Below are 18,824 nucleotides of genomic sequence, written 5' to 3'. Positions count from 1 at the left end.
ACTGATATCCCTCTTTCCACATCCTATTTTGAATCTATTTTACTTGAGCACGATATTAAGATATTGTCTGATAATTTCCACACTCAGTTGTATCACCTTGCTTTGAAATAGACATAAATCTGGATCTCTTCAAGCAGATTGGCTAGGTAGCTGTCTTCCAAATTTCTTGGCATAGATAAGTAAGCACTTCCAGTGTTGCATCTTTTTGTTGAAAAGTCTCAATTGGTATTTCATCAATTCCTGAAGCTTTGTTTTCCATCAATGCCTTCAGTGCAGTTTGGACTTCTTCCTTCAGGACTATCGATTATTGATCATATGCTACCTCCTGAAATTATGCTAAATGAAAGGAAACCTGTGGTTGATGCTTACTTGAAATAAAACAATTATTTTCTTAGTTTCTTTAATTCATTCAAGGTTTATTACTGTGATTTTTTTTTTTCCTTTTAATAAGGCAGTAGGACTCAATCCCAGAAGCTCATCAGAATTTCTTAGCTTTTAAGAACTATAGAAGCCCAGGCCTATTTCAATTTGTGAATTGCTTGTTCCAGTTTTTGGCCCATTTTCCTATTAGGTTGTACATTTTTCACATTAATGTATAGGAATTCTTTAGATGTTCTACATATGATTCTTTTTGCCATTATATGTGTTGCAACTATCTTGTTACACTCTGAGGCTTGCATTTTCACCCTTTACTACTTTTGAGGAAAAGTAATATAGTAATGTAGTCAGAATTGTTCTTTTTTCTCCTTTACGGTTACAGCTTGTCTTATTCAAGAAGTTTTCTCCTAACCAATATTTTGAAAATATTCTTTACCTAACTTTCTAAAAGTGTTATAGTTTTGTCTTTCACATATAGATCTTTAAGAAACCTAGAACTAATTCTATGGGCCAAAGAGGTTTTTTTTTTTTTTTTTTTCTATAAAAATACTCAACCACTTATTGAAAAGCCGTCGATTCCCCACCATAGTGCAGTACCACCATTGTCATAAACCAAGGGTCCATATAATAAACTGCTAAACTGTCTTAATAACTATGTCTTGATATCAGGTGGAGTAAGTCCTACCACATTGTTCATCTTAAAGAGTGCCTTGGCTATTTCTGGACATTTGCATTTCTGAATAATTTTTTAAATAAACTTGTCAACTAAAAATAAAAACCTCTGGAATTTTTGTGGAGATTGCATTGAAATTACAGACCATCTGGGGACACTTAACATCTTTACAATATTAAGTCTTCCAAACCTGGGGTATGGAATAAAACTTTACTTAAGGTCTTCTTTAGTGTCTTTAAGAAAAATTTTATAATTTTGTCAAGAGAGTTCTAACATCTTTTGTTAAGGTGTCCAAGTACTTAATATTTGTTGATGCTACTTTATTGGTACTTTTATAAATTTTCGTGTTCTGTTTGTTGCTAGGATATAGAAATGCAATTTATTTTTGTATATCAATTTTTGTATCTAGCTAACTTGTTAAATTCTCTTATTCTAATAATTTGTAGATTCTTTTTAAATTTCCTAAATATACAATCATATTATCTGAGAATAAGTGTTTTGTTTTTTGTTTTTGTTTTTTAAAGTGGTGACAGACATCCTTGGCTTTTTCCCAATCTCAAAAATGGAAGCTTTTAATGGTTCATCATTATGCTTGCTAGAGATGATTGGTAGAAATCCTGTAATTAGATTGATGAAGTGTCCTTTAAACCTAGTTTGTTAAGAACATTTTTATCATGAATGGATTTTGAGTGTTTAACAAAGGCTTCTTCTATATCTAATAAGATGATCATTCTCCTTTAATTTGATAATATGGTGGATCATAACAATTGATTTTATAATGTAAAAACAACTTTGGATTCCTAATATAAACCTGAACAGATCATGTTGCTGGATTTGTCTTGAATATTTGGCAGAATTCACCAAAGAAGTTGTTTAGGCCTGGAATTTTCTTTCTGAGAATATTTTAAACTATTGACTCAATTACGGTAATGGCTATAAAACCATTCTCTTGTCTATTTTTGGTAAGCAACGTTTTTCGAGAAATATATCCATTTCTTCTACATGTTACAAATTACTGGCTTTAATTTGTTCACAATACCTTAGCCATTTTATATCACAAACAGTTATGTCCTCTTTTTCTTTCCTGTATCGGTTATTCGTGCTTGTTGCTCTTATTTGTGCCTTTCTGTTTTTCCCTGAGTAACCCTGCCAGAGGGTGATCACTGTTATGGCTCTTTTTCAAAGAATAAACTTCTGATTTTTCATTACTTTCTGCTCTAATCTTTATTTCCTTCCTTCCATTTGTGGATTTTATTTCTGAGGTGTTTATTCTCTTAGGAAAATTGTGACCTAACATCCTCCGAAGAGGATTTGTTTACATCTGTCAGAAACTGATTCTTGGGCCATTTTACACTAAATTCATAGCTTAAGTTTTGTTGGTTTTACCACCCAAGTGAAATTGAATTTGCGCTAGCCTGCTATGGAGTCCTGGTGGCACCGTGGTTAAGAACTCAGCTGCTAACCAAAATGTCAGCAGTTTGAATCCACCAGCTGCTCTGTGGAAACCCTAGGGGGCAATTTTACTCTGTCCTATAGGTTCAGTATGAGTCAGAATCAACTCAATGGCAATGGGCTTGGTTTGGAGGCTGTAATCTACCATCAGTGCCTACCTAAATTCAGAAGGGGGAATGAGAATCAGCATCAGCACAAAGCTGATTCCTATGAGGTAGAGGTCAAACACACCTCCACTCTCCAACCTTTTCACCTTTTCTGATTCTAACTATTCTCCCCACAGCACTCTCTACTTCTCTGCTGGGTTAAATAATTTGTTGCAACGGCCACACAGAACTCACAGAGCATACTCATGATTACATAACAGGCTACAACTTGAGATCAAGGTCGACTTGCAGATGACAGGATACAATTCATCAATCAGGACAGCTTCCAACCAAGACAGTTCACAGCTGCTTCTCAGCCATTCCCACAGGCAGGCCTTTTGCTTGGGCCTATAGCCACCTGGCCTACTCCCACTGGACCTCATGTCAGCCTGGTCTTTGCCCTGCTCAGGCAAGTGTTACAGCTCTTTTAGCCTTGCCAACAAATGCCCAGAGGCACCCTACTCTGCCAGCAAAGCCTTCTGCCCAAAGGTGCTCAGCTCTCTTGCTCCATGGGTCAGCAAGCCCACCACAGCCATCTCACACTGGTGTCCTGCTTACCACTGCCTCATACCGACTCTAGTGTTATATAGCTCTGGCTCCTTGGTCTAGAAGGCTCTCGGTGTAGAGACCCCAGGTCCAAAGGATACACTCTGCTCCAAACTCTTCTTGATGTTAGTCAGGTCTCCCCGAACCTCTGTGGGACTGGCCCTTTTATAAGCCTACTTCTCCCACCAAGATCATGAACTGACCAAACCCCTCAGTAGGCCACAGTCATCTAATTTGCATGGTAATCAACCAATCCCCAGAAATGTTTTATGCACCCTATTTACATAGTAATAAATCCCTTTGCAAGATTGTGGCCTAGCAAATCATCTTGACAGAATTACAAACCCAGGGCCAGAAGGCCACTTATAAGAGAAACCCATTGCACTGAACCTGCAAATTTTCACTAGTAGTGGAGGATGACTTCTAGCCTGCCTTTACCCTGAGGGTATAGTCCTTAGGGTCCTGGCTTTATGGAAAAAGTGCCTCTGATGACTTTCCACTTCGGGTAAGCCCTATGCTTTGTCTTCTGCCTACTGTGGTCCAAAGGGTCATCAAAACTAAAGCTGAAATTCACTCCTAGGGCAAAAGAGCTTCAACCTTTACTTACCTCAGTTCCCAGTTTCACTTAGATCTTGGCCTTAAAATTACCTGATCTTTTGGAATATTGCCAGCTCCTTAATGCTTCTCAAAAATGTTTTCATATTCTATCCATAATTTTTAGTTTTCAGTGGGAAAACTACTCAGATTAACATATTCTGTCACATCACTGAAAAAGGAAAAATAACATCTTTGTGTAAATGCTACATATTTCATAGTATCCTTTTCTTGTTCATCAGTATCAGTAAAGTTCCCCATATCATTAAAAATTCTCTGTAAACCTAAATTTAAATTGTTTAATTGTACATGTTATTACAACTCATTTAACTTTTCTAATGTTTGAGGCATTTTTGCAATTCCCAATTTTTCACTGCCTTAAATAACATTTCTAATAACATGTTTATATGAAAAATTTTGTCCACATTTCTGATTTTTTTTTCCTTATAGAATCTGCAAATGGGATATTAGGTTCAAAAGGTAAGATCACTCTTAAAGTTCTTAGTACATATTGCCAATTTATTCCCCAAAAGCTGTTTCAGATTCCCCTTATTCACCACCACCAGTGGTAAAATATCAGTTGTGCCATCTCTCACTAGTATTGAGTATAGTCTCAACACCTCCTCCATCTCAAATTTCAAGCAGGGAAATGAAGTGATCCGATTTGAGTATCAGTAAAGCTATACAGGTAGCAGCACGGAGAATAATACATTAAGGAGAAGTTTGGAGATAAAGTCACATAGAGATTACTACACAGAAAAAAAAATGCTAAGCCTAAAATATCACACTGTTAAGTGGCAAAAAGGGAATAAATTTGAGATGAGTAAGGCAGTAACGTGTGTCAGCTCTGGCTGTATGACAAACCACCCCAAAACTTAACGGTTAGAACTATAATTTATTTAGCTTGTGATTGGTGATGGCAATTTGGGTTGGGTTCAGCTGTGCAGTTCTTCTGATCTCAGCTGGGCTCACTCGTGCATCTGTGGCTGGCTGAGAGCTGGCTGGTCTAGGATAGCTTCAGCTGGAGTGGTTCACCTCTGTTTCACATCATCTCTCATCCCCTGGCAGGCCAGCCTGAGCTTGTTCACACTGCAGCTGAGCAGGTTTCTAATAAAGTTAAGTGGAAGTATGCAGGGCTCTGAAGCCTAGACCCTAAGTGTACATAATGCCACTTCTGCCCTTCTTTTGAGAAAATCAAGTCACAAGGCCAGCCAAGATTTGAGGAATTAGAAAACAGGTGAAATTCTTGATGGGAAGTTTCAAAGTTACATTGCAAATGGTACGGGTACTGGAAGCAGTGGAGAGCTATAGCCATTTTTCCATCTACCACATGGAGTTGTCAAAATTGCTGAATAATGACTAGGAAACCCCTAGAGAGATGGTGAAATATAGGCTGAGTTATAAAATTCTGAATTGAGTTGAGTATATATTAATACCATTTATTCACTAAGAAGGCTTAGAAAAGTAAGTTTGATTTTAAATTCAATTGGAAATGTCTACTTAAATTTCTAATACAGATCTGAAGTTTAGAAATTAAAAGATTTAGAGTGGTATTACCGATTTAAGAGTATAGCTGACATTTGAAGCAATGGGTGTGTGAAGTGAAAGTGCTTAGGATAGAATCGCAGAGAACACCATTGTTTTTAAAAAGGATGGAAGAAAATTATAACCTAAAAGACTTGTAATTTTTAGGTGCCATTGAGTAGATTCTGACTCATAGCAACCCTATGTACAACAAAACACTGCCTGGTCCTGCACTATCTTCACAATTGTTATCCTTGAGCCCGTTGTTGCCGCCACTGCATCAATCCATCTCATTGAGGGGCTTCCTTTTTTTTGCTGACCCTCTACTATACCAAGCAGAAGTCCCTTCTCCAGGGACTGATCTCTCCTGATAACACGTCCAAAGTATGTGAGACGTAGTTTCACCATCCTTGCTTCTAAGGAGTATTCTAGCTCCTGCAGGGTAATGCTATTCAGCTATATGCATCCCCTCCCTAATGGAGCCAGCTTTGCTCTTCCCTGAAGCATGCTGGGGATGAATTCGGGATGGACTCGGGCTAAGGTACAAGGCTAGAGGGGCATGGCGGGGCCAGTGGCCAAGGCCAAAGAATGCCTTAGTAACAAGAAAGAAAACATCTGGGCCTGGACGTGAAGTCCCTGGGAACACTGACTGCCCAAGGACGTGGAAGGAAACAATGAACCTTGGTCCCAACTGGAATGGTATATAAGCTTGGGTCCCTTGCTAGGTGGTTGCAGAAAATACTCCAGCCAGCCGCCACTGGAGAAAACAGCTGCTTGCCCATGTCAGTAAGTTTCCCTGAACATATGAATCTGGAAAGGGCTATGTGACTGTTCTTCGGATTATCTGCAGGACGCACAGTGAGGGTCTTTCCCTGCTGGGGCTGTCCCCTGACACTCCTTATGTGATGTCTAACAAATATGGCTGTGATTTCTTCAAAATTGTTAAATATCCTACAGCAACCCTATGAATTCTCTGTGGCACTTTAGAGTATCTCAGCCCTACCCCGTATTCCTCGTTTATTTTTTCCCGTAATACTTATACCTAATTTTATGTACTTTGTCTCCTTCCTTCAGCATGTGAGTTCCACGAGGGTACACTTTCTTTGATCACTGCTGTGGCCTCAATCTCCAGAATGACACTTGGCATATGGAAGATTCTCAGTAGGTATTTATTGAAAGGATGACTAGGTACAATAGGATTAAGACTTGAATTGTTAAAATAAGAGATAGTGACAAAAGCATGGGATATTTTAATTCATAATTTCAGATGTGGAATGAATAGTTATAAATAAAGTGATGGTTTAAATATAGCCATGATTATAGGTTAAAAGGTGCTCTGGTGGTACAGTGGTTAAGCACTCGGCTACCGACAGAAAGGTCAGCTGTTCAAACCCTCCAGCCGCTCTGCAAGAGAAAGGTATGGCAGTCTGCTTTTGTAAAGATTTACAGCCTTGGACACCCTATGGGGCAGTTCCACTGAGTTGGAATTGACCCAGCAGTTGATTTGGTTTGGGGTTTTGTAGGTGGTTAAATGAGTTTAAGTGAATAATGTCAAAGAATCATTTGCCTACTGGATAAGTCAACCATATGGATACTGAGGTCACCAAAATGATGACTAACTTGAGATGAGAAGTGTGAGCCAGGTACCAAAGAACAGAAAGAATAGGAAAGTATAACCAAAAAAGAAAAACGACAAAGGAAAGAGAGATCTTAAGTGAGGGTGGCCTAGTGATAGTTTGAAAGGGACAAAAGGGGGTGCTATACCACACTGAATTTGTAAAAGAATCCACAACTCCCACTTCCACGGGATACAGTGTCCTCACAGTTGTTAGGTTTCTGTTAGGCAAGAAGATGAAAAAGATAGTACTGTAAAGAGTCTGATAGTATAAAGTATTTGTTCATAATGAAACAGGGTTTCTGAATACACAACTAGATTTTAAACTTTTTGAGGACAGGGGCTTTATCTTATTCACTGCTGTATCCCGGGAGACTGTTATAATACAAAGACTATTATTAATTGACAGGCTGCCTGTCTTTCAGTGAGAAAACGACCAACCGCTCAACTGACAGACTGACTTAAAGAGGGATGAAAGAAAGAATTAAGGGGCCTGGAGGCATACACGAAGAGAAAGCCCATGAGACGAAACCAGAAAGAGAAAACACGAATCCTTTTTTAAAGAGCTGACATAATGCAACTGCAACTGAAAAATGATCATTTCCATAACTAAACAGCCATAAATATCCGGAACTAAAGACACAAATCATTTTAGCTCATTATATTTTTTAAAAATTCACAATGTATGTTTTATGATGTGAATGGGTTTACCGTTTGATTTTTTTAGTTTATAAATCAACTTAAGTATCGACTTCAGTATAAGAAAATTCTACAGAAGTGTTTTTATCTGCCCAACCATTAGGCAATAGATGAGATTCTCAGGGCAGCTACAAATTATTTAAGGCGTCAATTGTTATGAACAAGCACTGTAGAAATATACTACACTTGTATAATCTATTACACAAATGATAGTATAATACTAAATCGTAAAGCTCTCTTTATCTTTCATTGTGAATAAACATGATCCAGGGAGGAGGGACTTTCAAAAGAATAATCATGTATGTGGTATTAGAGCAGAAATGATGTAACGCGCAGAATGACAATGCAGAATGACACATAACCCTGCTGGAACCCCACATCTATCATTATCAAGCTATGCTTATCTGATGAAGCTACACAAGTCATAAGCTAATGCCTGAACAAGGACGGCACTACAAGCAAATTTACATATAAACACTTTTCAGCAAAATTCTGGAAGTTTATCCATTTTGGAGCCATTCTTTCTGGTTTAGTGCAAAAATCAAATCCCATCCAGAAAGTACTATTATCCTAATAATGTAAAGTTTTGTCTACGAGTGATCTTGTCCATATATTGCAGAAAGCATTCACAACATCCCAAAAGAATATTTCAACTAACAGCAGATATTCTCAAAAGCTAAAAGCTGAAAAAAAAATTTTTTTTTAATTCACTGAGAGCTAAATAAGGGGGCCTGATCTTTAAAATCCTTGTTACGCTTTATTATATAGACTAAAATTTTGGTTTTGTGGACTCAGTAATACTAAATTGCCTATTGGGTTTAGTGGCTTCTTGCATCAGCTCCTGCAACTGTCCAATTTGTTCATCTCGAAAGTCATTAAGTTTTTCTTCTGGGAGGGCAGTTCCAAAACATGCTTGTTCAGGTGAATTTTGTCTGTTTTCATTAGCTTGTTGCCACAGCACTGCTGCATATACCTAGTAAAAAAAAGAAAGAAAAATTGGGGCTGTAGATAAAAAATTCAAATAAGATCTGTTTTTATTTATTCAATGTTGAAGGGCTTGAAGAACTCTAATTCCAAGTCACTTATTTTTCTCCATCCCTGATGATTCTGCATTTGGTAAAGAGGATATAAACAATATAGCTGCATCTTTACTATTTAGTGATAATTACAAATATATCTTATTTTTAGCACTTTAGGAGTTTTAAAAGACTTTTAGCAAAGTTTTTAACCTGGAGATCCTGGTGATGGGCCCACAGATGGGTTTCAGGAGAATGTATAAAGGACCCCAAATCACATGCAAAACTGTATGTACACAAGCATGGACATATGTCTGGGGCCATGGCTTTTATCTATTTTCAAAGGAGACTGTAAGTCTTATAGGCTTAAAAGTGGGTCTCAGAATTAAGTTCATTACTCTGTCTTCAATTAAAAATCTAATTTACATCACACCAGAGAGAAAGAAACTTTTTAAAACCGTTAAACTTTCAAAATTTAACCACCACTTCTGCCAAGGAAAAGCTCTTTTTCATGCTGTAATTTTTCTCTCATTCGGTCAGCATCTTCAGCAAAATATTCCAACTATTATTGTCTGCATAAGTGTCAACTTTTTAAACAGACTCTCTCTAAAATTAACCAGGCAGGAAGTACCAATCTATTTCAGTTCATCTACTGGAAGATTATATGCAAACTCTGGGTAAGTGAATGGCTTGGTTAACTCTGAATGATCTTGCTACTCAATCTGGTTTATCTAAATTGCTTATAATTGCTGGATTACCAGTGTCACCAAAGAGAAGCTTCCATTTTAATTTCAGACATTCCAACCCTTTTACTTCTAATGAAAATATTTTCTTCGTATTTTATAGAAATTCTTTTAATAACAAAACAAAAACATTACACACACCTTAAGCTAACTTTACTTCTAGGTATATGTCCCAGAACAGGTTTTATCAACGCTGGTACTACTGACATTTTAGATAATTCGTATAATTCTTTATTGGAGGTAGGAGTGGAGTAGGGGTTTGTACTTGCACTGTAGGATGTTTGGCAGCATCCTGGCCTCTTCATGCTAAATGTGGGTAGCACCCCCCATCCCAGTCTTGACAATGCAAAATATTTATAAACATTGTCAAATGACCTCTAGAAGGCAAACTCACCCCTATTTGAGAACCACTGCCCTATAGAGAAACTTTCAAATATGTGTACAAGGAGCATACTCAAGGATGTTTATTGTTGCACTGCTTTTTAAAGCAAAAAATTAGAAACAATCTAATTATGCTTCAATAAGAGAAAGGACAAATACACTGTGGTTTAGGATTATACAGAACTAACAGCAAATGAACTAAATGTCTCTGTGTCCACATGGATGAATCTCCAAAACAGAATCAAAAAAGCAGGTTTAAAAAAGTTATGCAGAGAGTTAAGCTTCCATTAATGGTGAAGTAGCTTTTATCAGACCAACCCTCTTGCAGATAACATTATAAACTCTGGACAAAGTGTGATAAAAATAACAATCCAAAGGCACGTGAGGACAAACAAAGTCAGGAAGAAATTAAAGGAGTTGACACTTTGAAGAAGAGAACAGAAGAGGACACTGGGTGATACTCCTATTTTTACAACTTCTGTCTGAGGAAGATCCCAGTTGGTGCTGAAAGAGTCTCTGCAATGTATCATTCATAGTGTCTGGGGAAAAAAAATCCAAAATTATGAGAAACATGAAGAAACAGAAAATTGTAACCCACAGCCAAGAGAAAAGGCAATCGATGGAGACCAATCCTGAGATGATTCAGACATTAGAATTAGCAAAAAAGCATTTTAAAGCAGCTATTTTTTTTATTATAAAGGAATCGACTCGACAGCAGTGGGTTGGTTTATTATAAATAAGCTCAAATATGTAAAGGCAAATACGGTCATAGCGAATGAAAAGATGAGAAATCTCAGCAGAGAATAAGAAACTACAAGACTCAGGTAAAAACTTTAGAACTCAAAAAATGCAGTATCTGAATTAAAAAAAAAAACAAAACAAAACTCATTGAGTAGGCTTAGTAGTAGATCAGAGATAAAGAAAGAAAATGTGAACTTGAAAATAAGTTAACAAAAATTAGGCAATCTGAAAAAAGACAAAAACTATTAACAAATGAATAAAATCTCAATGATCTACAGGACAATATCAAAAGAGCTAACATATGTCTAATTGGAATTCCAGAAGAGAATTGAATAAAAAAAAATACCTGAAAAACAAACATCTGAAAAATAAACATACAGATTCGAGAAGTTCAGCAAGCTCCAAGCAGGATAAATACAAAATAAAACCACATTTAGGCACATTACAGTCAAATTGCTAAAAGAAACAATAAACCAAAAATTTTGAAAAAGTTTATGAATACTATAACCATTTTTATAGATTTTAAAAACAGAAAATCATACATATTATTTATGAATACACACATATATACAAAATACATAAAAGCAACCATGGAAATAACAGACATCAAGGACACTCCGGATAGGGATTACCTCTGAGGAGGAAGAATGGGAAAAGGCTGGGATAGAGCTTCAGTTGCACCGGTAATACGTCACTTATTTTTAAAAGCAATAAAGCAAACACCACAAAATATCAACATTTGTTAAAGCTTGATGGTGGGTACATAACTGTCATTTTCTTCTTTCCTGTATTTTGAAAACTTTCATAATTTTAAAAAGTCTTATAGTTTTAAATATGTATGATCTCAGAGAGCATTTCTCTTTAGGGTATAATTTATGAAACGAAGACAACAAACTAATGCCTATCTTAAATAACTCATGTTTCTTGGGGAAACTAGAAATACATTTCACATATAGTGTGATGCATTATCAATGAACACTTTAGGTAAAAAGACTGTCACAAAAAGGAAACAAAAAAAAACCCTCCCCTACCACTACCATCTGTTGTCTACTAGTCTTTGCTCTTGCACTTTCAACTGGCAAGAAGAATGGCAAATATACAGACATATGTGTGTGTGTGTGTATATATATATAAACTTCAGGACAGTAACTTGGGGATGCCCAAATACAGGAAAAAACAGCAATAAAATATGCATTTTTCTGACGAGGTCACTCTTCCAAGAAATCTACTTAGAGGAAGGGGACAAGGAGACTCAGAGTAGAAAAATACAGCACATGAGCTCCAGCATCCTTTGGTTTCAGGCTCTGATCAGGCTGGCATCTACGAACAAAGTTAGCCCAGAATTTTCCTAAAGTCAGAAGACGCTCATAATTGATCTCTTGAACCAAAGAGGCTGCACAGTGCTTCCTCCACAAATCAAGCAACTGCTTCACACCATATATAAAAATTAACTCAAAATTAATCAACAACCTAACTATAAGAGCCAGAGTCATAAAACTCTTAGAAGAAAACATAGGGATAATTCCCTTAATGGGATAAATTGAGCTTCATGAAATTAAAACAAAACTTTTCTGCATCAAAGGACATTACCTAAAAAGTGAAAAGACAACCTACAGAATGGGAAAAAATATTTGGAAATCACATATGTGATAACAGCTTAATATCCACAATATGAAAGAACACCTATAACTCAACAAAAAGGCAAACAACCTAATTAAAAAATGCACAAAGGACTTGAATAGACATTTTCCCAAAGAAGATATGCAAATAGCCAATAAGCACATGAAAAGATTCTCAGTGTCATTAGTAATTAACCCCATTGCTGTCCAGTCAATTCCGACTCATAAAAATCAAAACCAAAATGGCGTATCATTTCACACACGACTCGACAGCACTGGGATTTTTTTTTTTTTAGGATTTTTTAGGATGACTATTATAAAAAAAAAAAAAAAAATGTTGGCAACAATGTGAAGAAACTGAAATTCTCATACATTGCTGGGAGGAATGTAAAAAGGTGCAGCCACTATGGAGAACAGTTTGGCAGTTAGAGAATTACCATATCATCCAGCAATTCTACTCCTGGGTATACGCCCCTGTCATGGATTGAATTATGTCTTCCCCAGAATGTGTGTATCAACTTGGTTAGGTCATGATTCCCAGTATTCTGTGGTTGTCCTCTATTTTGTGATTGTAATTTTATGTTCAAAAGGATTAGGGTGGGATTGTAACACCACCCTTACTCAGGTCACCTCCCTGATCCAATGTGGAGGAAGTTTCCCTGGGCTGTGTCCTGCACCACCTTTTATCTCTCAAGAAGATAAAAAGGAAAAGGAAGCAAGCAGAGAGTTGGGGACATCATACCACCAAAAAAGCAGCACCAGGAACAGAGCATACCCTTTGGACACGGGGTCCTTGCGTCCGAGAAACTCCTCAACCCCGGGAAGATTGAGGACAAGGACCTTCCTCCAGAGCCAACAAAGAGAGAAAGCCTCCCCCTGGAGCTGATGCCCTGAATTTGGACATGTAACCTACCAGACTGTAAGAAAATAAATTTCTCTTTGTTAAAGCCATCCACTTGTGTCATTTCTATTATGGCAGCACTAGATGTCTAAAACAGCCCCCAAAGAATTTAAAGTAGGGACTCAAACAGATATTTGTATACCAATATTTACTGTTACATTATTCACAACAGCCAAAAGGTGGAAACCACCCAAATGCCCATCAACTGATGAGTAGATAAACAAAATGTGGCATATACCTACCCAAAACCCACTGCCCTCAGGTCAATTCTGACTCAGAGACACCCTACAGGACACAGTAGAACTGCCCCCATAGGGGTTACAAGGCTGTAAATCTTTACAGAAGCAGAGTGCCACATCTTTCTCCTGTGGAGCTGCTGGTGGTTTCGAACTGTCAACCTTTCAGTTAGCAGCCAAGTGCTTTAACCACTGTGCTACCAGGGCTCCTGGTATATACATGTAATAGAATATTATTCAGCCATAAAAACGAATGAAGTTCGAATACATGCTATGACATGGATGAGCCTTGAAAACATTATGCTAAATGAAGTAAGTCAGATACAAAAGGACAAATATTATATGATCCCATTTGTATGAAATATCTAGAAAAGACAAACACACAGAGACAGAAGTAGATCAGTGGTTACCATAGGCTGGCAGGAGGAAGGAATGGTTAGTTATTACTTAATGAGTACACAGCTTGTTTGGGATGATGCAAAAGTTTTGGAAATAAATAATAGTGATGGTTGCATAGCACTGTGTGAATGACGACACTGGATTGGACACTTGAAAATGGTTGAAATGGTAAATTTCATGTTGGCTGTATTTTAAACAAACAAACAAAAAAGGTGCTGTCAAGTTAACTCCAACTCATGATAATCACATGTGTGTCAGAGCAGAACTGTGCTCCATCGGGTTTTCAATGGCTGATTTTTTTCAAAAGTAGATCATTAGGACTTTCTTCGGTGGCCCTTGTGGATAGATTTGAATTTCCAACATTTCAGTTAGCAGGTGAGTGTGTTAACTGTTTTCACCACCCAGAAACTCCATGTATATTTTAACACAATAGAGAGAAAAAGAGAGAGAACTAAGAAACTAAAAACCGATTGGATATTTGATGATATTAAGAATTGCTTGTAATTTTTTTGGTATTACGGTCATGACTGGAAAAAAAGTCTCTTTTACAGACACTAAAACATTTGTAAATAAAATTATACATTTGTGATTTGTTTTAAAATAATTGAGGTAGGAGGAGAAGAAGGAACCCTGATGGTGCAGTTAAGTGTTTGGTAGCTAATCAAAAGGCCGGCGACTGAAACACACCAGCCACTCCGAGGGAGATGTGGCAGTCAGATTCCATAAAGATTACAGCCTTGGACTCCCTAAGGACCAGTTCCGCTCTGTTCTACAGCGTCACTATGAGTTGCAATCAACTTGACAGCAACAAGTTTGGTCTGGTTTTGGAAGGGGAGAAGTAGGTGGAGGTACAAATGAAACAAGATTGGCCAGGAGTTGATAAATGTTGACACTGATGATGGGTACATGAGGGTTCATTGTATTCTCTCTACATTTGTATGCCTGAAATTTTTTTCATAACTAAAAAAAAATACACACACACCCCTTGTAACTTAAAAAAAATTAGAAGCAATTTTAAACAAACACAATTAACCATTTTTTTGCGGGGGGGTGTTAAATATCATTCAACTAAAACTATTTCAATCGCTTCTAAATTTCAACTATGGGTTTTAAATTTAAAGCTTCCCAGGTACTAGAAAGCTACCTTGGCCTAGTCTAACCACAAGCCTGTAACTCTAGAGGGAGAATCCTTCTCATACTGCTTGAACTTATCAAACTGAAAATCATATAGTTCTCAATTCTTTTTGTTTCAATGCATCAGGGAATACCAAGCATCTTCATTGCTAAATTTAAATTAACTTTTGCAAATCAGCAAAGGAAAAAAAAAGCTGTATTCAGATTCATCTGTCTGTGCTTTGCCATCTCAGCTTCTAAATACTCTTCAATTTTTTTTTTTCTTATAGATCAGGGTTCAATGAAAACTAGTTTAGTATGAGGGTGTCTTTTCACAATCTTGAGATTTTTGTATTCCAATGAGGTCACTATGATTACCTGAGTAAGAAATTTTTATCCCTCATAAAAAAAAAAAAAAAAAATAGTGCTTAATTAATCTTGTTTGATTCTCATTCTCTCCTGCTCCCAATTAGCTGTTTTTCTAGGCTTCCCCTTCCTCTCTAGTAAGTATTCCTTAGAGAACACACTAAGGGTCTTTAATGAAGAAAACCTAGACTTAGCAGCAGTTTTTCTTCTTCCTGTTTCTGGAAATATATCTTAAAGACTCCGGAATTACAATAATGTCTTAAGCCACACACATTTTTAAAAATCTAAACATAATTTACGGAAGTGGTCTCAGAGCAATTTCCTCACCAAAAGAATAGGATTTCCCAGAACTGTCACTTCAGCACACTGTTGGTGGACTTTAATTCACTTTGTGTACCATTAAATTAGCATTTGTATTCATAATGTTAATCACTGGATTTGTGCTACTTGCCCTGAGGGCTGGAAACAAAATGGAATAAAATTCCTCTACAAATGTAATGTAAAAATTGAGACTGATTGTTGTGAATAAATCTGGGTCAAAATTTTTAAGATGCCAATAGGAAGAATGTGCAATGAAGAAAACAGAATGGGATTTGAACATAGGATGCTGGGAGAGTCATAGAGAGCTAAGAATCAAGAAAATAAATCTATGGATTTCAGAGTTGAGACTCTTAAGTGTGAATAACAGAAATAATAGGGCAGAAAAGCTACTGGACCCACTCATATCTTAAAGAAATACTCAGGCATACAGAAAGAGGTATAAGGATTGGTTAAAGTAACTGATACTTCTATACTACAGAATACAGTGCAACAGTTAAAAAAAAATAAAGTCAAACATCATATACTGACATAAAAAATTCTTCCAAAAAAGTGAAAAAAGTAACTCGTAGAAAATTATGTAAATATCATGACATTTGTTTAGGCTTTAAGATATGTATAAATTTATATATGTAATAGAATATTTACATATTTAGACATGTAAATAGAAATGATGCCCACAAAATTTGGGCATATAATATTTCACATTTTGTTCTAAACACCTTTCAGCTTTGTACTGTTGTGATCTTTTATAATGAATATTACCTAATTAATGGCCGGAAGAAAAGTTATAGGAGAAATTTTGGAATCGGAGATGTTATAGCTGTTTTTTTATGACTGTCCTCACAATAGAGACCAAATTAATTTGCCTATTAAAATGAATTAAATTTGCCATAAAGATTAACAAAAGAAAACTCAAGTCCTCATTATTTTGTTTAATAACATATCTACTATTTACCCTTCTTTGTTCTTTAGAACAAAAACTAAGAAGCTCAAATATACAGAGGGAAACATTTTTATTGTAAGAAATCACAACATGAAAATCTAAACTCTCATACTATATTAAAAAGGATAATTAGTTGTTTAAAGAATATTCATAATTAGAAAAAATTTCTCATATGCCCCCTTTAACAGTTACACCAAATAGTTTAAAACACTTTATGAACATACCTTTTTTAAAGTTCTCATCAACTAACCATATAAAGAGTTCAATTCAAGAAAATACCTAGCTATATATATGTCCCATTAAAACCTGAAATTTATTTTATTTTATATTTTAACTACAACGAGTTCCCTTGGTAGCGTAAAAAATTTCAGATTAAATCATAAAAATGTAACAATTTTTTCACCTACTGTAATAAGAGTCAGTCTGAAGAAGCCTTTCTTATGAATTACATAAATCATATTATAAATTCCCTACAAAGATAGTCACATATTTTGATGCCCTGCTCACAATTTCCTAGAAAGCTAAAATGACAATAAATTTTCAGAGCTTTAACAAATTACATTATTTTTACTCCTTCAATATAAATTCCTAAAGAGAAGAACAACTACTAGGTCTAAAAGGAAATTGTTGCCTTTCTCCCCAAATTATTCAATTATTCTAAGATTCTATTTAGCAACATTGAACCAACAGATTTAAGTTTCGAGCTTTTAAACTTTCCCCAGAGAACTGACATCTCTGAATTATCTTTCCCCAAAGAACTGATTAAAAATGCTTTGCCTCTGCAAGGGGCAAGAACAAAAATACCCCTCAACATGAAAACTGAAAGTTACCTGAATCACAATAACTAAATTTAAAAACACTTTGGGGATTTAAAGCAGAGTTGTCCAAATCATTAATATGGAACATTTTATATTATAGAAAAAAGGTATCTATGTTGACAATATGATAATAAATTTGGTTTCTTGGCTCTCTTTGACCAGACTTTATAATTTTCAAGCCACTCGTGATAAATTGTCCATTTTTATAGCATAAAATGTCATCAAATAATAACCCATACTATTTCTTAGCTCCCGAAAACTTAAAATTCATCACATTAACAGGAGGATACAAATAAGAATAGAAAGTAACACTAGTGTCACGTTACCAATAGGTATACTTCTCAGGTGACATATATTAAACCATAATAATTTATTCTACTTATTTGCATGCTAGAAATTTTACGTCCTTTTCTGTACTTTATGTACCCTTTTCTGTACTTTCAACCAGATGCTCACAAATCTATTTTGCTTCATTTCAGGTAATATGAATACACTAAAGGCATTTTGTGTGTTTATTTTTTATTTACCATATGAATATCTGATATGTGACTTAAGACTTAGGAATTAAAATTGATTGCCTCTGGGAAGCAAAAATACAGGAAGAAGGAGTGAAGGGTTAGGGCAATGATGTTTTTATTATAAATGCTTGGAACTACCTGGCTTTTGAAACTTTGTAAACTTAAAATTTGGAAAACATAAAAAGAATGTTTGATGTTTATGTCTTTCTGGCAGGTAGAGCAGGAGTTCCTGAACTAGATCTAATTTTTCCATGGCTCTATTCCCTAATGACTCTTACATTTCCAAACTGCTTTTATTTTTTAAAGTGAAGCCTTCCTTCTGGTTTTCCTGTTGCCTTCGTATCTCCGTCTTACATCTCTACGACAAAAAAGAGTCAGCAACAGCATCATCTGGGAATTTGTTAGAAATGCAAAATATTCATTCTTTTTAAATATAATAACTTCTCAAACACCATTAGCAGCCTATCTTTAAAAGGCTCTTACATACAGTTTAAAACTATAAAATTTCCTGTGTACAATTTAAAAATTATCACTTTCTCTAACAAACAATTCTTAATTACCATAGTAATGAAAAGACAGGTCACACAGTGTTAAATTTAGTATACAATCTATTCAGCTGAACTGGGCTGTAGGATCTATTCCAAAGTTTTCAGATCTGCTTTACCCACTGCTGTCGAGTCGATTCCAACTCATAGCGACCTGCTAATCTACAGTTTTAAAAAAGTGGAGAACAGAACCACTGCAGTTACTATAAAAATCTTAGTCACCATAGGCTGCAAGAATGAAACAGTGACTGAGTAGGCCGGATTTACCTGCCATTCTGAGACAGAGTCTGTCCTACTGAGTAAAAGAGTATTCTACCTGCAGGATGCATTAATCCTCATTTTCTCATTCTCTAGTTTTGTAAACTCATATTAAAGAGAGTATGAAAACGTAGTGACCTGTTAACAAGCCCAGGTTCCAAGGCATGTGTATAATCTCCAGTGCACATAGATAAGTTTTTATACTAATCCTCATGCAATAATAGGACAAGAATATTTTAAAGAATACATATCCACAAAACTGAATATTCAACTCTAAAT

At 35.9% G+C, this 18,824-nt stretch overlaps 1 protein-coding gene across 1 annotated transcript in view; it reads right to left on the bottom strand.

Moving 5' to 3' along the window:
• Positions 1-982: 982 nt before the first annotated feature.
• The window catches only part of SDHAF3 (succinate dehydrogenase complex assembly factor 3), a 45,524-nt gene continuing 27,682 nt past the window's right edge, over positions 983-18,824 (bottom strand). The window contains exon 2 of the mRNA XM_003407117.4: positions 983-8,600. Within this exon, the coding sequence (XP_003407165.3) occupies positions 8,397-8,600 (204 nt within the window). The 3' untranslated portion in view covers positions 983-8,396. The remainder of the gene's footprint in view (positions 8,601-18,824) is intronic.

This window comes from Loxodonta africana, chromosome 8 (genome assembly GCF_030014295.1).
Source record: "Loxodonta africana isolate mLoxAfr1 chromosome 8, mLoxAfr1.hap2, whole genome shotgun sequence".
In the NCBI taxonomy this organism is placed as follows: Eukaryota; Metazoa; Chordata; class Mammalia; order Proboscidea; family Elephantidae; genus Loxodonta; species Loxodonta africana.
The sequence above is the reverse complement of the archived record's forward strand: the minus strand, read 5'-3'. Positions and strand labels throughout refer to the sequence as shown.